Raw genomic sequence first — 24,363 nt, 5'->3', positions numbered from 1 at the left:
TGCTTGAAGGAGTCCAGCGCAGAGCCACAAAGATGATTAAGGGAGTGGAACATCTCCCTTATGAGGAGAGGCTGAGGGAGCTGGGTCTCTTTAGCTTGGAGAAGAGGAGACTGAGGGGTGACCTCATCAATGTTTACAAATATGTAAAGGGTAGGTGTCAGGATGATGGAGCTAGGCTTTTTTCAGTGATATCCAGTGATAGGACAAGGGGCAATGGGTGTAAACAGGAGCATAGGAAGTTCCACGTTAACATCAGGAAGAACTTCTTTACTGTAAGAGTGACAGAGCACTGGAACAGGTTGCCCAGGGGGGTTGTGGAGTCTCCTACACTGGAGATATTCAAGGCCCGCCTGGACAAGTTCCTGTGTGATGTACTGTAGGTTACCCTGCTCTTGCAGGGGGGTTGGACTAGATGATCTTTTGAGGTCCCTTCCAACCCTTGGGATTCTGTGATTCTGTGATTCTGTAAAAGAAGTCAGACAGAAAGGTAAGGGCCAACTGGAATGTGTTGGGAAAAGAAAAAAAAAAGGCTGTTTTAAAAACCACACTCGGATTTGATTAGAAAACACTTAGGCACAGACTTACCTTTTCAACAAGTGCTTATGTAACACGAAAGTCAACAGTTGATACCTAAATCCACATTAATAATTTTGATAACCTAGGCCTTTAAAGCTACCTATTTCAAAACAAGTTTGTCCATTTTCCACCCCTTTCTCTATCCTTAACCAAAGGACCGTGATGTTTCAGTCCTTTCCTATAAAATTTGTTTCTAGCAATATCTTTATATCTAACCATTACATTTGTCTTAACTTAACCCTCATTTAAAAATAATACACAGGTCTATTGTAACACCTTTTCTTTCTGAACAAAGCAAATTTAAGCAATGCAATCCAATCTCACTTGGAAGTTCTTGGGTCTATTCATTTTTGTTGCCCTTTTCTGATTTCTGCGTACAGAAAGGTCATGTACCTGGCGTTCTTCACTGAGACCTTAGTAAACAACGCTTAGAGAACTTACTGGCCCATAATACTAGCACAGGAATTTCTGTAAGATCACACTCAAAAAAAAAAAAAAACCCAGACAATAATAAAAAGATGCAGCACTGATTTTTTTTCATACTCCGTCCCTCTGGGCATCTAAACATCCCATCAAATATTCTGTAGCCAACGTGGGTAAAAATTAGAAAGATGGAAGACGGATTTGTGGAACACTAACAAGACATGTAAATCCATTATTTTGAGCACAGCCCTCTTGTTCAATGCCTTTTACTTCTCCAAAGAGGCACGCTTGTATTCTCTGAAGTCCATAAAAATATAATCTAGCAGATACATTCAAATGAGTAATGGAAAAGGTAGCATTACATTTATCAGAGTGTTTTTTGTTGACATCCTCGTGCAATGTTAAAAGTCATCTAAGGAATGTTGCTTCGTTAATTTGAAACCTACAGTTTCTCTGTATTGAGAATCTAGATTTTCAGCTTTGTCAGTTAATCATCCAGTTGAAAGTTTAAATCCTGAGGGAACCTTTTGTTTATATAAAGTCTCAGTCTGATGAGTCATATTGGGATGAGCTGGTTTAGGACCATTTCATCTATCAAAAATATCAATATCCACAGTTGCTAGCCTTTCGTAAAAGCCTTGGATAGATGGTTTTTATTTTATGAGATAAGAACTTGCAGTGATTCTGCAGTTCTGCAAAGCCTGAGTAACCTTCACAGAGTGTTTTTCTCCCCAGAATTAGTCAAGAATATCCTAAGTACGTCTTATGAAGTTCACTTTTTTTAAGAGAGCAGCTTTGAACATCAGAATTTTCTATTATATTTGTCTCAGCAGACATAATGTAGCCTAAGAGTATTTATGGTGCCCTGTACCAATATTTTTAAAATGGTTAAGGATTAACTTACCAGCATATGCTAAAAACAAATTGGCAACAAAATACAGAATTCCACTTTTTATATCATAAAAAATTGACAGGAATTCACAGCTATAAAGACAACAGGAACAAAAGAAATGTGGGAGACAGTAGCAGTGTATTATGCCTTTGAAAAAGTTGCTTAAATTGTACAGAGGTGTCAGGAATCTCAAATGGTGTTAGTACTCATCATTTACAGAAAAAACGAGAACACTACACCAAACAAGAAAAAACCCAAACTCCTTCATCCTTTACCTTTTTGTCCTGGGTACAGCTAAAGCCTTTCTTCCGTCCACCACATGTACTTGGGTACCAGGTCTCCCTGCCTGTAGTTTGCTTGGGATAAATCAGGCAGTCCTCTCACCTTTAGGCTGACTTACTGGATTACAGTTGCTAACCATGTTGATATGATTACTAAATTTGCAGCTGAAAGTCCTTATCCCTCAGCAGCCTGTGGCAGAAACTGATTAAAGTGACTCAAGAGGAGTCTTTTCAAACCAAAGGCTTTTATTCTTTTACCTAAAGATATTAAGTATAGATTGCTGAGGGGTAAAAGAGCATTGTTTTCAGAGTCGTATTTCCCCCTTCACTCTAATCTTTCCTTGCAATCAATTTTAAGGTTCCTTTCACGTCAGTTCATAAACACCTGTGCCTGTAAGAACCTGTCTGTTCTTCTACCATAATTCTCTTTCCTTCAGTATCTCCATCTCATTGGCCTCATAACCCATTTCTCTTTATCCTTTGATACCTTTAGAATCCAGGATGCCCTTTGACCTAAGGCTTTCAGCCCATAACACAGCCGTGTAATGCTGCTGGTCTCTGAACAGCTTTTTCCCGGTTGTTTACCAACCCATTTAAATGTTAACTTCTTTGAAACTATTTACCTATAGTTTTTCCCTTTGCCTTTTGTGCATTTCTTGTGTCATCTCCACCCAACCCCCTTGTATTTTTTGCTAGTCATTTTCTAGAAGGCAAAGCAATATCAAACAAATATCCCCAAAGTACATAATCCATATAGATATGTATGTATATATGAAGTTTCTTATCTAAATCCAGTATTATTCACAATCTTCCCGAAGAAGTATAAAAAACCCTGCTGTGATATTGGATATTGGCTTTCTCATAGTCATGAGACAGATCAACAACAGCACTTATGTGAAATCAGAAGATACCTTACCAGTGAATTGCATCAGAAATATCCCTTATAGAGACAGACAAAAAGATTGTCTCAAAAAAAAAACAAAAAAACAAAAAAACCCAACTTTGTGAGGGAGACGCTGCAGGGATCAGAATTTAATTTAAATAAACTCAAAAACTATTGCTACAGGAAAGCAGATGTGGGGACAGTACCCTAAGCATGTTCACAAAGTACCACTCTCCGTAAGGTAAGTTTAATGCGGGAGGAAAAAAGGAGACCAAATTGGTGTGCTCACTGCTGTGGGTGATGCACTAATCTTCCCATGATCCATATTAGAAATGAAAATGTAGTTCAGAGAATTACAATTCATTATCATTAGTCACTCTGTGTGTGTTGGAGAAGCAGTGTTTTGTCAGAGTTAGTTTGGTTGTGCCAGCACTCCCAGCCCTTCAGCTTTGAAGGAAACAAAATCAGAGAGCTCCATCTTGCATATACACAAATGTTCCCAGTGAAAAGAGGAGAATCTTGTGATTGTACCCCCCACCTTCTTGATACAAATTAAGATTAAAAACACTGTGTGCCTTCTAAGGGACTGTTAATTTTCTTGGGCATATGCCACTGCTACTTCCTCAATCAGCAAGTGGGAGCACTGTAAATGTGCTAATTTTAATGTGCTTTCATAGCAGAGAACAGTAAATGCCTTCAGCTTCCTGGTCCCATTCTATAACCTCATCTTCTGCCCACATCTCTCCCAGATTTGTCACATACTCCATCTACTTTCAAGCTTTTTGTGTGTCATCTCACCCCCCCTCCAATTTTTTTGTTTTCTCTGAGTCTGACAAACTTCGCAAACAACAGATAGGCCATTTCTATGCCTTTATCCTTTCTCAAGTCTTCAGATGTTTCTGCACCAGGCAGGCAATTACTCCCATGAAAGGCAAAATTTGCTGAACTACATTATTTCTGCCTTCCATCAGGTATGGATGTAGAAACACAAAATGGAGGAGTGAGAAAGAGGCTGCCATATTTCCAAACTGTCAAGGCCGGCCCATCACTTTGCAGCAAATGAAACTGAAGAACACAGGCACACCGATGCATACTATAAACAAAAAGGTAAACCTCTTTCAATCACATATTAGAAGGTCAGGGAATAGGCACTGACTTCATTTTTTTTCAGTTTTATGCTATTTATATTTCTGGATATTTTCAAATCAAAATGCCTAGTATTTTAGAACTTTTTAGCAGCCAGATATTAACCACACTTTTTATGCATTTGTTGTGGTTTAAACCCAGCCTATCACTCAGAAATTGTGCAACTGTTCGCTCACTCCCCCCTCTCCTGGAGGGATGGGGAGGTGTCGTGGTTTAAACCCAACCACAAACCTCGTGTTTCAAAAGAATCAAAAGAATGCAACTCCCACGGGTTGAGATAAGAACAGTAACTAAGACATAATGCAAATCACTACTGCTACCACCAATAATAATAATGGTAAGGGAATAACAAGGGAAGAGAAAACAACCACTCGGCACCCACCGATCAATACCCAGCCCAGCCAAGCAGTGATCTAGCCCTTCTGGGTAACTGCCCACAGTTTATATAGTGGGCATGACGTGTTGTGGTATGGAATACCTCTTTGGTTAGTTTGGGTCAGGTGTCCTGTCTCTGCTTCCTCCCAGATTTCCTTCCTCCCTGGCAGAGCATGAGACTCAGAAATTCCTTGGTCAGAGTAAATATTACTGAGCAGCAACTAAAAACTTCTGTGTTATCAACACTGTTCTCAGGCTGAAAGTCAAAAACACAGCACTGCACCAGCTGCTAAGAAGGAGAAATATGACTGCTACTGCTGAACCCAGGACAGTATTTTAATGTCTGAGGCTCAAAACATCTTAGGTTCAGAGGAAACACTGTAACCTCTACAACTTACACAGAGCTTTCATAAAAAAGTGCACTTTAAAATCTTCTGTCTGTAAAAAACAATGGTAGGTATGGCTATACTGTTCATTTTGTGTTGCCAGTTTATAAATAATGCATACTTCTTTTAAATTTTAACCAGGAAAAAAAAAATGTCCTCCACAGAAGTGCAACATCTTTCAAAAAGATTCCTGAGGCTAAAAAGGCAGGAGAGGTGGAAGTCAGAACAGCAGCAGGAAAGAAGAAAAAAAAAAAACAACCTCAAACCAACCAAACAGAAAAAAAACCCAACCCCTATTAAAAGAGCTGATGTAATGAATCCTGCCTTACATTTTGGAGAATGGAGGCTTTGCAGAAGTGACCACCACCATCAACTAACTGACACCAGCTCAAGGGCAAAGTACTAGGTAATACTGTGCAGGAAATACCTGCCTGGAATTGACCACAGAGTAGATAAGGTGTTTTCCAATTTCTCTAAAGTAGCAAAGATGCTACTTTCTATCAGATATGTTGTATCAGAAGTCCTGTACTGAAGGCCTGATATGGACAGATTGCACGACAAAGAACTGTTCAGGTAGATGCATGATATATTTGCCATGCAGTTGTTTAACAGCTCCCACAACTAATGGGTAAGATATCCCTAATGATGTATCGATAAATAAAAAAGCAAATGACAGCCTTACTTTTAGGAGATTGTGCAAGAAAGAGAAGGGGGAGACACCTTCTCCATAAGCTACATCTCACTGCTGCAGGCAGAGGGGGAAGGCAGACTCAGTGAAGCCACGACCTCATCTGGAGAACTGAAAGTCAGCAGAGCCCAAAGCTTCAGACTGATGGTCAGGTAATCTCACATAGGGAGAAAAGTGAGTTCCAGTCAGGGCTACAGAGACATTACTGCAGTCAGGAGAATGGGCAAAAGAGGAAGCAAAGGAACAGTGATGCCCAGAAAGGTCCTTTTAAATTCTGGAGCTGGAAGTACTCTGGATCAGTACTGGAGCACGCGGGTAATATATGCCCTTCCCCTGTTCTGCCTGGGATTAGTGCCATATATTGATGGGCAAATTAGAAAGACAAATCCATTTCCCTTCAGCCTCATAAACTAAAACCTACACTTTCAGATGGTGTCGGTAGGGGAGAGAAGGAGAGAAGAAACTATATACAGATAAAGTGAATGTAAAGAATAATTGTCACACATTGCTTAAATATTTTATTGCTCCTCCTAGGGGCTTTTTATTTTCTGTCAGAGGCTGAGATGCTAAATGGCATGTGAGAATTTCATTCACATGAAAAATTACTGATTAAACACAGAAATCACAATGGCCAGGTTTCGCTATAATTTTAGTTCTATAGGTTTCTAAGTATGTAGTCTGTGTTCGAACAGCTAAATCTCTGGGCTTCTTATGCTGCTGTTTACACCTTATTGATTCCTTCTTAACCTTTAAGAGCTATTGAGAAATTAGTAATTACTCTTTTTCATAAACTGTAAGTAAGGCATGACTATAAGAACAAAGGATGATAGAAACTGCAGTGGATTAAACAGACAATATCTGAGAAAAATGTATTTCAAAGTCATGCAAATGTCAGCAGTATTAAGATAATATGGTGCTCAAGTAGATGCATCAGAATGGTTGCTGGAATTACTGGGATTAACCAGGAACTATGCTCCTAATGTTAATGAAATACTGCTGAGAATAGGAAAGCAGCAGCAAAGCATAATGATAGGATGTGCACACCTTAGTTACTATACATTTCACAGAACAGAGGAAAATAACATCTTCTCAACCGGCATGTCTTCAGATCCATTTATAACACTGTGTTTCTTCATACAAGTTTAAAAGCATACTGCATCCCCAGCCAGGGCAACAGGAGCTAGGGAAAATACCAATTTATCAGCAATTACAGAATAATAGCAGAAAGAGCTTTACCACTACTTATTTTAAATATTTTACATTTCCACATTATAGGATTAAAAAATGTGTGTTTTCTGAAACCAGCTTGGCTTACATCGGCTAAACTGAAGTGCCACATAGAGATAATGGTGAAAACTGCAAGGAAGAAGCAACAGGAGTTAAATACTACACTGCATTATCAGTTCCCTTTTCTCTTTATCCTTAATCAACATTTTGTCTGTCGTTGATACACCCCTTCCTAGCTGCGGCCTGAAGGGTATATCAAGATATTAATGAGGGGTTTTTTTCCTTTGATGAATCTGGATTTTACACTGCTTAGGTATTTCAACTGAGATACTGTTGGATACTCGCATAACTTACACTGGTTTCAGTGAGAGCTGCGTCCCAGCACTCGTAAGAAACTCTGTCTCTGTTATTACAGTAAGCTGAGAAATCCCATCTAAGAAAATCCAGCTGCATTTTTTGAACTAAGGTCAAATGCTTGCTGGCACTAGAGTCATGAGGAAAACAGAGAGTAGCTGATTCTCTTCTGCTTTTTCCAATAAGTAAACAGTTGAAAATCTCATTCACCGTTACTTGCTTGTCCAAATACTACTTGTTTAAAATCATTTGCTATTGATGTTGGCACAGCCAAGGAGAAGCCTCATGGAACTAAAGTTCTTTCATGCACTTGAGGTGCAGCGACAACACCCAGTGCTGATAAAAGTACCAGTGCTGCAACTTGCATGACAAGCAAGCACTGTACAAAGTCTTCAGTAACAAAGCTCATTAACCAAGGTATGTGCCTGCTGACTTTCAATGAATGTAAACATCATGAAGTTTGGGAGATGTAGCAAATATCCTCTCTTCACCAGATAAGAAACCTTTAATAATAAGAACTATAACAGCAACAACTCTAAGATATTGAGTTGAATCATGGGTTCTCCTCAACAAGTAACCAAATGTTTGTTGATACTTATAACAGCTAAAGGAGCACCAAAGGAATGTGAATAACCATAAAGTTTTTGCATTTCAGTTACATTTTTTCCAAATGTCAAAAAAGCTGATGTAGAAGCACTCTGTATTAAATTATAATCAATAATGAAATGCTTCGTGCTTTCAAGATAATACGATGAAATCGTAACAACAATACATTGGGAACTTATGATTATATATATTTCAGAGTTAAGTGCTACACTGCGGACTGTTTGTTTCTTTACATCTAAAAATAACTTATGAAACACTAATATAACACAAACATTACTTACTCACAGGAGTTTGGTTTTCTTCTCCCAAATGTATCATTATCTCCAGACAGAGGGGTGTGCTTTAGATCACACAAACTTCTCTCGCACAGAAAATTATTCATTAGTACTTTCATGGTAATAACTTTAGCACTGTAAAGGCAATATTCTCAAGCCCTGAATGGGATCCAGCTCCATTAACATCTGGTCCTAGCAAGCTGCAGTAGTCTATGGTCAAGGGTTAAGAACACAGGAACAGCTATACTGGATCAGACTAAAAGTTCAGCTAGCCTAGTGCCTTATCTCCAAAGCCAGGGAAAAGCAGATGTCTAGGGAACAGGCCAAGCACAGATGTTGCTTCCCCAGGCACTAATCTGACCTACTTTTCAGGCATTTCTGACACCAAGCACAGCTTAAAACTATTCTGTAAATCTTAAGGATGTTCCTTTCCATGAACTTACGCAGTTTTCCCTTGAACTACCATGAATATTTACTATCTGCCATATCCACGGACAACGAATTGCCAAAGCTCACTGGTCACTGTACGAAAAACAGCATCCTTGCTTCGTAATAAAACTGTTTCTTACTAGTTTAGTTTACCCTTAAACATTGCTACTTGAAGAGAAAGAACCAGCAATCCCGAAAACCACTCATTTACAGTTTTGGAAACATCTGTAATATTTCCCCTCTACATCAAATATGCCACCTTAAGCCATACTTTCTCTGCCCTTTTAGGAACCCCAATATAATATAGGATTTTCCCTCTGCAAAAGAAATTCTCCCCCTGAAAGTGTTTTTTTTCTCAGTCAGATGGTAACTCTAGTCCTTTTTATAGTTCTTACTGTCTGTGAAGCCCAGATATCAGTTCTACAGACTTGCACATTCTGGAATATCTCCTAAAGCCTGTTGTCCCGAGTTAGCAAGGTAGTTTTAAGCATGAAGTTTCCTGTCACTGTTCATAATTCAGCAGTCTCATTCTTGAATTCCCTTTGAATGCCAGGGTGAAACCATCTGGTACTGCTGACTTGTTACTGCTAGTTTTGCCTGTTCGTTCCACTGCCTCCTCCATAGCCCATTTAAGAAAACCATGCTGGTGAGCACCTCAGAAAAAAGAGAATGTGTAATACACTCAGTTTCTCCCACAGTAAATACGGACGTAGCAAATTCATCTGGCTGCCCCTTATACTTTGATCCTTAGTTGATCCTAGAAATGCACTGACACACTTTCTGATTTATTTCAAGACAGATTAACGATTGCTTTCAATTTCCTTTGCTATTTGCCTCTCTAACATTTACCCCCTCTCCCTTTTCTTTTTTCCTTTTTTTTTTTTTTGGAGGGTTGGCTTAATTGCATTTTCATATTTAATCTGCCCAAAACTAAGGATCTTTTCTTTCCTTCAGGAAACAACTTTATCTTTCAAATTACGGTTTTGCCACTTTTGCTTCACTTTCTTTTCTGTTTAGCCTCACCAATTTCTCCTTCAGGTGTTTCTGCTAAGAGATATATATTGACCCTGTGTTCCTAAACTCTTATTTTTCTAAAAGAGTCCTCAGGCTGCCTGGAGAGATTTAATTCTCTTAGCTGCCCCTTTCAGCTTCTTTTTAACAAGATTCTTCATTTTTATGTAGTTCCCCTTTTTGATGTTGATTACCATATAATTGTCTAGGCTTCGTTTTTGCCTCTAGGTGCACGCTGCACGTAAATACATTTTAAAGACTGAGCTGAATGCAGATGGTGCTGAGAGCTGCCTCAGAATGTCACTGCCTGGAACAACCCAATTCCATGTGAAGCATTCTAGAAATGGTTTGTATGAGGTAAGAAGACAGGCTAAAGACATTTGAGATCAATAGAAAGTAAAAAAACTACCAAAAAATCACAATTAAATATCAATAATGAGTAGAAACACTGATCTGTCTCCCAGTTACCCCTTGCCTACGATTCCCTCTGATCCCCACACTTTGGGGTGGGTACTGCTGGGTGCTACACAGGTGTGGATGGACCCCTGCTCCTAACACAGGGACACCACAGCCTACCCCATTAGCACTTCTTAATCCTTCATGAAATATTTCTAATTTAATCTTTAATTGGCAAATTCAGTGTTTCTAAGTTGTAATGACCACACCCCCCCCCAAAAAAAAAAACCAAAACAAAACAGCAAAACATGTATGTATCTATGGAAAGCTGCCACGTGTTTTTAAGAGGTGGATCCATAACATGATGTTCATTACAGAAATCCTGTGCACCTGTGTGCCTGTGCAGCACCCCTCAGCAAGGATCTACCTGCCCATCTCCCTGGGATCCTGTGCTGTGTGAGGGTGCCCTGGGTATGTCAGGGGCTGCAGGGACCCCTGTGAGGAGCGGATGGGGCTTTGAGCAACCTGGTCTACTGGAAGATGTTTCTGCTTGTGACAGGGGGTTGGAACTGGATGAGCTTTAAGGTCCCTTAACACAAACCATTCTATGATTCTATGAAGACTGTTCCCTCACGACTGCATGATACACAAGAACAGGTATGCTTGCATGTCACCACACACGTCTGTGATGAAATTTCCTATCCAGGCCCCCGCCAACCAAAACCCAGTAGACTCACCACTGCCTCCCAGTTAAAGCATTCCCTAACTGGGTTATCCATCATTAACAGCCCCGGCATGGCTGCTCAGCCCCTCATACAGTAGGTTCTTGAAAGAGGGACAAACCAGCCAACTACCTATAGCAGTTTCTTGGCAGCTTTCTTCTCCTTCTGGTTCTGCACCCTTTCAGCCTGCCGTTTTTTCTCTCCTGTGCAAACTACAAAACACAGACTGTCTTTCTTCAGGTCTTAAAAGTTTTGGAAACAGTTTTCAGGGGTAGTTTAAATATTAAGCATTGAAGATTTCATTTTGACTATGATCTCAGTTTTGTGAGGAAAGGAAAATCGACAGTATGGTTTCAGAAAATGATGGAAGTAAGCACTGGATTTACTGAATGGGTGTCTCTGCTGCAAGTGCAGTCTGAGTACTAGCGCAGTATCAGGTAGAATAGTGCAGGGACAGTCTTCAGTGCTCACTTAAAAAAACCCCACGACTCACTTGTGTCTTTGCCTTTCACATGTAAGACAGCCATTCCAAAAGTCTGCCAACAGACCCTGCTGTATAATTATCCTCCCATACTCACTCCATTTATACCCCTTTTAAAATTTGCACACTGACTGGGAATTTTTGATTCTGGAGAAAGATGATCAGGCAGAAGGTTACACTTGAGTTTGTCGATTAAGCCCTTTCTTCCAGTGTTCATTTTCTGCACCTCATTTGCACATTAATTGTACATGAGCCTCAACTTTGCAATAACTGGTGAACAGCCCAATACCTTCACCTTCATAGCGATTCAGTGATTTTAAAAAATGATTGCTCTCTGAGCTTGACTTCTGCACATGAAGAGCCTGAGATCACAGTAAATGTACAGAATTGATGCATAATAGACCAAGTCATAGAAACCTGCTTCTCCCTGTTTTAGGTGCTTTAAAAATAGGGGGAAAAAATAAAATTAGGAAAAACATATCTAACATAGTCCCAAAATGATCGAAGGGTGAAAAATAAAAGTTATTTTTGTACTGAAAATAATGAACTAAAAAAGATAAAGTAACAGTGGAGAAAGGAACAGTACAATCTATTCTCAATGGGGGAAAAAAATAGCAATTTCAAAATCAGTGTCCAACTTCATAACAAGAGGTTATGTCTTCAGAACAAGAGATGTGAGTTTTTGAGTGAAAGGACGCCAAATACAAAGAAGGAAAAAAAAAAAGAATAATTATGAAATCCTAATTTGATTTTAAGGTGCCTTTATTATGCTGTTCTTTAAATGCATACTTCTTCCCCTTTAGAAAGATGTTGTTTTACCCTGTTAGCTCAAAGCATGTACATGTTCTCAGGGTACTACGCTGCTACATTTGGCATATATATGCAGATATGCAATGAACTGATGTTCTCCATGACACTGGGTGTTCCAGATCATACCTACTATACAGAGAACAAATTTTCTTTCTGTAATTGTGTAACAGAGTAAATACCATGAGAATGATCTGCACAGAAGGAGTTATGCTACAGTATCTTCTTGTGTTCTACTGCTAATGGTTGATTCAAGAATTGTACTTTTACCTATAAATGTAGCTAATCCCTTATCTATAGAAACTCAAGTATGTAAAAGACTGAGCACCATATCCTCTTCTAAAACCTTTCTTTTCACGTTTTAACTTCCAGACCAGCACACAAATTAGAATTACCCATGCTACATTTCAATTTTATCTATTATTTTATTCCATGGGCCTTTCTTATTTTAGAATGTGTTCTCACCTGAGAGCAAGGAAATAAATGATTTTGAAAGACATACACATGCAAAATAGAGTTAATGAGCACTAAAACTGCTGCATTTAGTTGTTTTTCATACTGTACTTTTTGCACCGTTTTATGTGTAAACACTTAAAAAAGGGACACTTAAAAAAAGAGGAAACGCTATTATTGAATTGAGCCTATTAGGCAATGTGATCATTATACAGAACACTGAAGGGGAAGTTCTTAAGCACTGCAGGAGGCTTTATTGTAGCATGTAATTTTCAGACAGGCACTACTGCTCCCACCTGTTTCTGTGTCACACTTTTTATAACACCAATTTCCCTACTTCCTGCAAGATACTGAGAAAAGAAAGAAAAGCACACACGGTCCCAGCTGTGAAAAGAAGATACAACCTCCCAGACGGCCAGAACGTTAACACAAACTGAAATTTAATCTATTAAATATACATGCTGTATCTCAGAAAAAATGTTACCTGATTCTTAATATGTTATCTGTTACATCATTGCATAATTCTACAGTGGTGGTTTAATATCAATGAAATATTGGTGCAGAAGGTTACAAGCTGAACATTTACATAATCCTTTCAAATAATTGGCTTTTTCTTGCAAAGACAAACTACCTATCTGGAAATTTTCACTAGGAAGATTTTTTCTACAATTCGTATGATACTATTCGTAAGACTTTAGAATATTTTACTGAAAATGAGCGCTCACTCAGCATATAACAGATGGCTACTAAATCAAGGCAGGAGATATCATTAGGATGAACTTCAAAATTACAATAATTTAAATATTGGTCAACTATCCAGAGAAAGTAATTACAGCAAAGGATGGCAAAATACTGGCAAATGATGCTAAGTTTGGATACACCAGAGATTTGGGCTGGCATCAGTGACCAGTGACCACTGACTAAAATAGCTTTAAAAGTAAACTGGGCATAGAATTTGGATACTGATAAGGTTCACCACTATTAACAGTTATGTATATTCCTATCTAGAAAACTTCTGTCCCATGCTATGTGATCAGTCTATGTTGCACACGATATATTTGCTTTATCTTCCTTAGTGTGAAATGTAGTGTTTAAAAAAAAGCTTTCTTTATTTATACACTGCTGCCTACATAGGCAGAGAATCTAGATGCTTAACTTACAAGTCTGGTTGACGATAATACATTTCTATGTCATTGACAATAACCATGGGATACAGAGCGATTAATGTTAGCTGACATGGGTTGTACCCCATCAGATCAAGTTAACAGTAGGCTGGTTTTGAGCTAACAATCACCCACTCAAATATAATCAGTTCCTCTTGCAGAAATATGAGTTCACATTTCTCCAAACAGAGAGGAATATAGAGTGAGCCTAAATAGGACACAGATACAAAGATGAAAAAGCACTGGTTAAAAAAAAAAAAAAAAACAAAGCCCAAACTTTTCAAGAAACCAGAACAAGGCAGAAGTGGCAGACAGAAGAGAGATACCTACTGTATTTGTAGGAGACAGGCTCTATCTAATTGCTGAACAAGCCAAGTTCGAAGAAAGACAAGTTGAAATGGGCAGAGCACCAGGCAAAAGACAGGAATAGAAGAGCCTGAGCTATCCTGAGAGCTGTTCCCCAATGACAACAAACACAGGGCTGACAACTGTGAGGAGGGGTTCTTATCTTTGTCCAAATCTACACCCACAGATACAATACTTTGTCCCATCCACGTAAGCATTTAGTCAAGAATATATTTACAGAATCTTGCTCAAAGCTGTGTGTGACATATGCCCCTGGAAACTTAACTGTAAACTCAGAGTGCCCAGAAAGCATAAATCAGATAAACAAAAAGATACTTCAGTTACTGAGAGGTATTAAGAGGTTAGTGTTAGTTCTGGCATCAAGGCAAAGGATGTCAGGGAGAATCCCAGTTTGTTAAATGCATGGCAGTTCTGACAAAATTCAAAACTATCCACCTTTCTGCTCAGACAAAGATTGTCCACATCTAACCATGAAACAGTATAACTCCAGTACCTAACTTTCCTTCTTTCTTTTTACCTAGTTGATTTCAGTTGGTCCTTTTCCAGAGAAGCCTGGAAACAGACTCTTATAATTCAGGATTTCTTAACAAGAAATATGTCTGAAGCTTAAGGGAGAAATACTTTGATACCACATTCGTATTTACCTAGAGTAATATTTTATCCTGGATATAGACAAATTCATCCAATTTTCCAAATCATTAATATTTATTGATACTGACTGAGCATCCAGCTCAGGATGTGGATTCATTCTGCAAGGTGATTTATAAGCATAGAAACATACATGCTTTTCTAGATTCATTATGATAATTTATACAGGCGGAGTTGATACTAGCATTCTGAGTTGATACCAACGGCTAAGTATTCATGGCACAATCCAGATAGTATTCTGCAGCAAATAAAATTTATGCAGAAAATGAGATAATTTCTCACCGAACCTCCATCTCACCCGATAGAGAAGCTGGGAATTGTATCATTGTAGGAAAGAATTGTACATAGACAAAAAGCTGGACACTAAACTAATGATTCAGAATCTAAACCTGCCATTATTACGTAGTTTCAAAGCAATATTGGCAAATTACGTACACCAAAACATTAACAGCTGAATGTCAAGCGCGTTTCTGCAATTTTCTCCACTAGTTTCTAATTTCGGACTCTTGAGTATAGATTTGTAGACGTGCTAAGAACTCGCTGTTACAATTCAAACCAACGAGCAGCTATCTTCTGAGCGTGATGCTGTGTCACGTCAAATACTCTTGGGAAAATGGAGACTGTGTTCAATGTTAGACATAAAATATACATGACCTACTTGTCAATTTTGGTCTTGGGATTTTTTTCTGCTTCAGTTCCCAGCTGTAAATTTGAGGCAATTGAATACCCTAATTATCCACAGGTGTGATAAAAACAAACATTTAAATATTTGCCAAGTTCTCAGATACTAGGAGGAAGAAACAGATGAGCACCTATGAAAAAATGATTTTAATTCTAATGCATCAAATAAGACCTGAGTCATAAAGATCATTCGTAGCTGCCATTCATAATTATGATTCTATTGAAGGAGTCAGGAATCCCCTTCAGTGGCTATATCCTGCCCATAAGGTCACAGACTTCAGGAAGAGAAGTATTATATGACTTTTCTTATCACGTAATGCAAATCAGAAATCCAAATGTGTCCCTCCTAGCATTTGCCAAAATACCTTCCTGAGGTTAAACACATCTTTCTACTTTGGATTTGTCTGAACTACGGTAACTATTTGGAGGAAGGAACGGGTTAAACCTTAAACAGGGGAAGTTTAGATTGGATATAAGGAGGAAATTCTTTCCTGTTAGGGTGGTGAGGCACTGGAATCGGTTGCCCAGGGAGGTTGTGAGTGCTCCATCCCTGGCAGTGTTCAAGGCCAGGTTGGATGAAGCCTTGGGTGGGATGATTTAGTGTGAGGTGTCCCTGCCCATGGCAGGGGGGTTGGAACTAGATGATCTCGAGGTCCTTTCCAACCCTAACTATTCTATGATTCTATGATTCTATTTTATACTATTTTCTTTATAATACATTTTATCCTTTAGCTTGTCACAAAATGATTCATGAATAGATGCTTCTATAATTTTCTAGCTACCAAATGTGAAAACTCTGAAGAAATTACAGGATCTGTAGATTTAATAATGTATGTAGTTGACGTTGACTTTAGCAAGTTTTCAGTCACTGTCTCCAATAGTATTCTTTGTATCTAGGCTGGATGTGTGTAATACTCAATGAGTGAAAACGGCTGGACCATTGACTGGGTTAAGGGACACTACCCAGTGGCTGGCTACGAGCAGACTTCTGCAGAAGTCTCTCCTGGGTCCTCTTCCTGTTCAGCTGTTTAATATCAAAGACCTGGCTGAAGTGATGGAATGTGCTCTCGTTAAGTTCAGCTGTACTGAGTATACTTGAGGTGAAGGTAACTAGTCAGAGGAACCTCTGTAGGCTGGAAGAAGGCTGGGAAATTTGGCAACGACATGTGCAAAATCCAGCACTTAAGCTGAGGAGGACCTGGAGGTTCCAGCTGACAGTTGGCTAAATGTGAGCTAGTGTGAGTCCAGGCTTTGCTGCATTCAGGTGACTGAATCCTACCTAGCACCTTTCACTGAGTTTTCTTTTTTCACCTAGATCCCTGTCAGGTCCTTTTCAACTGAAACAGCCATGCACTGGGATCACTGAGAGAATGGTGCTGTATATTTCTCTGTTATCATCAGTATTTGTAACCATTAGCCTTTGCAAAATGTTTGTCCTTCTCAAGAGAACCTTCTTTAAATAGATACTAGAAAAGACAAAACTTTCTGTGGTGATATCATACACATAGTTTACAATAGCTTGAAAGTGCAAGCTTGATTATTTGGTGTGCCCTCAGTATTAAAAGTGATCACTTTTCTGGTATCAAAATATGCATCTGACTATATATTACTGGGTACATATAATATTAGTGTTTATTACTACCTGTGCTCTTCTCTTTAACTTTTTCATGACCTTACAAATAACATTCTAATGAAGGATACATATGAGTGTTCTCCTGAAATAAAAAATATTTCCTATTTATTTCAAACAAGTCCAAATATCCATTTTACATTAGTCATCCAACTATACTGTAATTCCCCTGAGCTCATGGAATGGAAAGACATTTCTCTAAAGCATACATGAGACAGCCAACTCTCTCTTTGTTTCCTGTGCCTTAATTATTCCATTATATTTTGATGTCCTTTATGCTGAAAGGACACTGACTTTAAGGGGGGGGGGGTATATTTCATATTTGCTTTAGAAACATTATAATATATATCACACATGCTTTCGTGAGAGTGCTGGCTAAGAATATAAATATTGAATCTTTCTTTCATTATGGGTCAGTTTTTGCATTCCCTTCTGTGTCAGTTTTGAGTCACTAGACTATATTGTTTAGACACAACAGCGTGTAGAAGCTGTAAACTGCAATAAGCAAACATTAACTTTTAAAATATTTTGTAAGCACAGAGGACTGTAAATGACCATTTTGTTCCTTGTTTTTTATTTTCTACAGCTATTTTTTAATTTTAAAATATTTAAAATACTGTCAGGCAATATGACTCCATAAATGCCTAGACATTGCATATGAGTTCATAAAAAGGACGCCTACGATTTCTGAAGTTTACTTACATCTCCTTCTTTGGAATATAAACAAAGCCTGAGTAAAACTATATTATGCTAAAAAAGAAATACATTAAAAAGAGACACTGACGCCTTACAGAAATATTACGCAAGTTCATTCGGTAAAATTTTATAGCCTGACAACTGTCCAGGGATCCAGCCAAAAATACTGGAAAGATAAAATAGCTCTAAAGACTGAAAAGGCAAGAGATTAGCTACAATTTGGTTTGAAATTATACAACAGTATCTCCAAAAGGAATGCTATTGAATAGTGATGTCAACTGCAGGGTGTCTTGACCTAACTTATGCAGAGCAATAGCTAAATACTTTTTTGTCTACAATTTAAAACAACGCCAAAACTGAATGCCAATATTGACTAAAATTGTCAATGGGGTGAACAAACCAGTAACCAGGTATTGCATAAGAAAAGACTAAGCTGACACTAATACACCTACTAGAAACTGAAAAGCAAAAACCTCCTTAAATTTGATCTACCAACTGGGCATTGATCAATCGAACAGCAATCCTCATAAATGTTCTCAAGTTCCCTTAAAATATTACAGATAATAGGGTAGTTTTCTATAGTGAGTTACGCTTATAAGGTCTGTTTAAAAACAATCTCCATGGTAAACTGATGGATATATTTCCTCCATTTTTCCTTCTACTAACAGAAATTTCCATGCATACAATGCTCCAAATATCCATTTTTTGTTGCTTATAACTGGTTCCCCAAGTGCTACACAAACTGGATCAGTACATCATTAAATCAGAACATCATTAAATAAATTAAATGGATTTAATGATCTGATTTCTGTAAGTGTAACTTTATTTTTCCAGAGAAAATTCAAGCTTTGACACTAGATCCTAGAGACAATAAATTTAGCCAGTGCTATAAAATGGAAGCAAGAGACAGGTCTTTTGGAAGGCAATGTATAAGGAAACCTCCTCACCTCACCGTTTTTCCACTTCCATTCTGACTCAACACTGTAGTCAGTATGTCATCCCACCATGTGTGATTGGTGTCCTGACACATGTCCCATCACAGTCTCTAGGGGCAAACCCAAGGACTAATGGCTCTTGCAGTAACACCCACAGCACCTCCCAGGCAGTCTGCCCTCTTCTTGAAGCTGCAGCAGCCACAACACATACACTAGAGGAATTGTGGCAGAGTCTGTAACTATCTGTGATGCTTTATTAATCCCTCACATAGCCTGCTTCTATAAAACCATTGCAGAACAGGCAAGAACCTGGCCTGCTCTTTCTATTGGCATCATCACACTTCTATAGCAGCAACACAGTGCCTACCCAGAAGAACAGCTCCTGCCTCCAAAGTAATTCCTCTAATAGCAATAAGCACAGGGTGATGACTAGATCTAGAGTCATCCTCATCCTTATAGTGATAAGTAGATAAAACAGCACAGTGTAGAGTCTGAGATGCAGAAGGCAGCTCATTTCCTAGAGGTGTTGGTCTGAGCGAGGCTTCCTTCCCATTCCCTGTTACCAGACGGTAAGTTAGATAGGGGTTTTCCTTAGGACTGCATTGTAGAAATGAAACACAGTATCTGGGTATCTGTGATGCACATGGTTTGAGTGACAGAAATCCTGCAAGGAGGGGCTTTGTGCTGAGATGTAAGGTGGGGCAAGTACATTCTAGCTTTAGCCTCCTTCTACTTTTCCCATTTAGGAAGAATCACTCTGCAGCAGCTATCAGGATCATGAATGTCACTACAGCTACAGCCTGGCTTCATTCTTTCTCTATTTTCATCTTGATGGTCATTTTGAAGCTTGTGAAAATTGCTCTGGGATACAAGAGAAATATACCTAGAAGTAAGTGTTCATTTACATGTATGATTCACTGCTGTCTACAGGAAACAGGAGAGACTGTTGTAACTGTGGCATAAAGTTGACAGTGTACAGAAATTAACCCATGGTGTGTAAATGACTATGAAGGAACCATGGTTAGCTCTGAGCTCTCCATGAAGCCCACAATTCATCACTTACCTTGTGACATTGACAAATTTGGTCTCTGTGGACCTCTCCAATTTCTCTCCCTCTCCAAGCCAGAAAGTAATCATAATGTAGGTTGGGAGCATGACATTACTGTTCCTCATGCTAAGCAACTGCAAACTGGTCCCAGGAGGATGCCTATTTATTACTGGCTCTGTGCCATGAAAGACTGACCTAATGAAGCAATATGGAGCAGCTAATGTTGGCAGCTTTTATGGCGTGGACAACTAGAGGTGCATTTACTGGCAAAACATTTGAGCGCCAAAAGCTACCACATAGAGGAGCCCTGCCTTGATAATTCTGTGGTGTGGAGTTTTTGTTTGGCTGCCCTTCCAAAACTACATGTAAAGTTTGCTTTTGAATCCACTGAAGATGCAACTAAAATTGGTAAGCACCTCAACTGAAGCTCCATTTTAATTATTAGGTTTTATCTAGTGTCTCCTAATGGTAACATATAACGTATATCTACAATATTGCATGTCCCAAATAGAAAATATTGTGGCTGTCTAGCTTTAATAGTTTTTACTGCCTTCAGAAATTACTAGCAAGTACAGGGGTCTAAAGGAAAATCTAACATCTGAGAGGATTGTCTTCTTTTAACAGTCTAACATCTTTGGTATGTGAAAAATGTTAGCCTATTTTTAATGAAGATTATGAAAATGTGGTTACAAGCTGTAGTGAAAGAACAAAATGCATCTGATCAAATTGAAACATAGATATAAAATTTTATATAAATGTATGTATTTAGTCATCTATATTTGGTATCCCAGAATGTAGAGGCAGATATCTGACTGAATTAACTGTCTGAACATCATGTAGTTATGATCCAGTCTGGCTCTTTCTTCTGCAATTGCCTTTTGTAGTTAGCCAGAGACATCATAATAGTGCCTAAATCACTCCACTGAAGGCAAGGGGCAGCCCAAGTGAGCAGCTCAGATGTAAGGATCTACTCCGCATATGTTTAAAGACAGTTGAGATGATTCCCATACACCCAGAAACTGAAAAGCATCATGCCTCCTTGTAAATACTCAGAGGCAGGTGAAATTACAGAAGGCCTAGAACCCCTGGTTGGTATTATACACACATTTGTCCTTCCTCCCTACATACCGATTATATCCATCTATCAAATCATCCAGCTCACAAAACTAAAAAGGATGAAAATAAGAAATCAACCCATAACCTCCAAACTTTCTTATTATTTAAAGGCCCCAAATGTGAAGGGCCAAACTGCTCCCCCCAACAAATAACAGCTAATGAAAAATATAAAAAATACATAATGACTGCCTTATTTCTAATCTTTATCCCTACAGTGAATGTTAGATGAATAGTGCAAATCAAGCACCTGGAGCTAGGATGTCTGAAGTCTGTCTGTGAAAATGAGCACTTGGCATGTAGCTGTCACTTGTTAAACCATGGGGAAAACCCTGAGATAGGGGAAAATCCTATATATCACCTAGCCAACAGTGCACTCGGAGCAATCCTAAAATTAAGCACTTGCACATCTTCTGCTGAGGTTGAAAGTAATGGGGTAACAGTCTCTATACCTCGTGATACCTAGAAGAATGCTCCAAGGCTGTTAAGTAAAGGGTAATTTCTCTTCCTTTAAGTATATTATAAAAGCAAGACATGGCTTGCAACTGATTTTTGTGTGCTAGCTACAGAGGCCTCTGTCTCAGAAACATATATTACTTTAAACGTACACAGGTATACATAAATGAATTGCACTGAGCACCATGTAAGACTAATTGAACAGACCACCAGGGTTCCAGCCTCAAGCAGGGTAGAAACACAGTCTAGACGCTGAGTTGCTCAGTGCAGTCAAGATCTGGGTGGAGGAGTTGCTTTCAAATGATACAAACGTAATATAAAAAACCAAAAGTACTTACGGAGTTTAAATGATGCCAGACTAAACTCAGAAGAGGTTTTCAAAATAATAATTTTGGACTTCAATGACTTGACCTAAATTGCACTTCAGATTACTACATTAAGCTATTCCATAAAGTCTACCATAAAGTTACACCAGGGAGAAATTCTGTCCTAAATGACATAATTTCTAGCTTTTTTCTGTAACCAAAATACTACCAAACCATCACTTTCAAGACCATTCTAAAGCTGTGTAACACCACTCCGTATAACACTTTTGAGCAGAAAGGTCAATATTTAAGAAAATTGATTCATATTAACTTAATATTAAGTAATTGGATTATTCATGTATTTCTATGGATAAATATGTAACAGCTCATCTGAGAAGGTATGTTTTGAAGTGTGAAGCCTATTTACATAGTAGATTCTGTGCGAGAGGTAATCTCTGTAGTTCTGCCTTTAAAAAACACTTACGGCAGAGATGTTAATTTTGAAGTAAAACAATTTCGATTCTTAAAGCTGGTAACATTTTTTTGAAATTCAGGTTGAAACAGGCAGCCAATTTGCACATATCATTAAGGTTCAAATTCCCCTCTAAATGACAACCAAAGCAACCAGAAAGCTCAATATATTTTCTCTAAGGCTAGTTGATGTAGAAAGATTTTCATGAGACATTTTCTCTTCTATCATCAGTTCAAAGATGCAAACAGTGACTGATTAAGCCTGCACTCCTTTCAGGCTGATATAACTGACTGAAAAAAAAAAATAAAATCTCACAGCTGGAATTCTTCCTGAAAACTAAAATAGATGACAAAGTAAAAGACCAGTCCTCTACAGACACTTAATGAAGACAGGCTTCAAGGGGTTTTCTTATACCAGAGATTACTTTACACCCCAGGACGAAACAAAACCAGCAGATTTCTGCAGCGGAAGATTGCAATCACAGCAGAGTAAAGAAAATAACAAAAACATATTACTTGTTAAATCACTTACACTGGTTTTCCTTTGGATTCACAAGTCAAAATTATAGATTGTCCTTCTTCAGGCCATGAATTGGAAGAAATGATTTTAACTAAAGGTGTATCTAGGAAGAGAAAAAATAGACATCTTGTTGATATACACACACACACAAAAAGATTTATTATCTAAGAGTACATTCTTCTCTACTTGCAAAAGACTATACCATCGATTTAATTTACACTTGGAGATGCTATTATTTGGAGCCTTGTGCAATTTCCATTGTCTTCAGGAAGGCAATAAAAATGACCAATGGAACTAAACCAGTAACATTTTATATCCCAAGGAAACACGGATAGAAAGCACATGTATACTCAGAGGAAATAACTTTTTTCTTTCTGTATTTGATGCAAATACTCGATACAACTATTCCTAAGTCTGATATCTAACAACAAAGTAAAAACATCGATGATGAACAACAAGTACTCTGAACAATTGTTTCTTTGTCTATTTATAAGTTGATATGGTGGAATGATGTTATTAGAGAAATGCATGCAATAGTATACATTTGAGTAAGAACAGTTTTATTGTTGCTGAAACTTGAAACTAATAATAAGAAAGCTACAATGGGCTTTCAGGTAAAATACTTTGTTACAGGCATTTTACAGGGTATTATTTCAAAGATGCAATCATGTGGCCTTAAAACAGAAAAAAATTACAAAGAGAATGTTCTAAATATCTGCAAAAAGCACTACAGAAAAGTCTGTAATCTGTCTTAAAAATTATTCCTATACATTGGAATTAACTTCATAGTTTTAAATGTAAAAAGATTCACAGTAACTATGTGAATTCATGCCGAATGAAACATCTGCAGTAGATCTTTGACTTGTAAAAAATTCTCCTAATCAAAATATTTTACATAACTTAGAGAGGCACCTCTTATAAGGAAAAAGGCAACCATGAAGAAAGAAACATCCCTATACAGAACTATTTTTTTCTTTAGGAAAAGGAAGGAAGAGTAACAACGAGGAAGATTTTCAGACTCAGTAAGGGAACATAAATTCTCATTTCCTCCACAGTTTCCTAATACAAAACATAATCTTCATCTATGGCAGGAGAAATACTTTAACCTGCAAATCTAGAGTACCTAAGTGTTTTCTCATCCAATTTGCAAGTCCTAGGCTCATTAGCACAGAGGCAGCAGTGACACGACAGACACCCTACTATCAAGCAAATAAGAAAGAGCATGACAATATGACCCTACAAAATCAAATGAAAAAAAAATATTTGGTGTTACAAAAGAAGTTCTTACTGTGATGCAAATAGTTCTGTTGAACACTAAATGACATATAAGCAATTAAAAATGTTGGAAGCCTTTTACTCACTTTGACTTTTACTTTTGGCATATCATAATGTATCAGCACAGCACAAGACAAGAAAAGGGGAAGGCTTAGCACAGACATGCCATAATTCTACTGAAAGCACGGTCAACATCATTTTGCTTTCAGTATTGCTGAACTAACCTTACACCAGTAGCAAAACTGTTCCATAAGTTCATATTTTTAAGGACCCTGCAAACCATTATGCAGGTGACTAATCCTCTGGAGGTCATGCTGGCATTTGCTTCATTTTTAGTACATGCTTAAGGCACTGACCTCAAGTGCCTCAATAAATCAGGGCATCAAGTACTTCTGTGATTTCAGTGGTGCTACTGAAGATGAATAAATTACTCTCTTGACTATACATTGAACCACAGGAACAAATCAGCGTCAGATAGGAATATGAAGAATTTAACCAAAGGAGGGAGACAACTAATGCAATGAGATCAAGAGGTTTCTAGAGAAATATTAAAAAAGAGCAAGACTTTGATGGAAGTAATCATGATAGCCACAAGTGAGGAAAGAAATTAAAGGCCCATCTTGCTAGCATTACTGGCTTTAAATA

At 38.1% G+C, this 24,363-nt stretch overlaps 1 protein-coding gene across 4 annotated transcripts in view; it reads right to left on the bottom strand.

Moving 5' to 3' along the window:
* The window catches only part of CADM2 (cell adhesion molecule 2), a 659,180-nt gene that overhangs the window by 85,691 nt on the left and 549,126 nt on the right, over positions 1-24,363 (bottom strand). For all 4 annotated transcript variants that reach the window (XR_010612138.1, XM_065676379.1, XM_065676381.1 and 1 more), the window contains one exon: positions 22,456-22,546. Coding sequence is in view for 3 of the 4 variants with exons in the window: in XM_065676379.1 (XP_065532451.1) it covers positions 22,456-22,546 (91 nt within the window). In the remaining variant the exon portion in view is untranslated. The remainder of the gene's footprint in view (positions 1-22,455; positions 22,547-24,363) is intronic.

This window comes from Lathamus discolor, chromosome 4 (genome assembly GCF_037157495.1).
Source record: "Lathamus discolor isolate bLatDis1 chromosome 4, bLatDis1.hap1, whole genome shotgun sequence".
Taxonomy (NCBI): Eukaryota; Metazoa; Chordata; class Aves; order Psittaciformes; family Psittacidae; genus Lathamus; species Lathamus discolor.
Note: the sequence above shows the minus strand (reverse complement) of the source record. Positions and strands in the feature narration are given on the sequence as shown.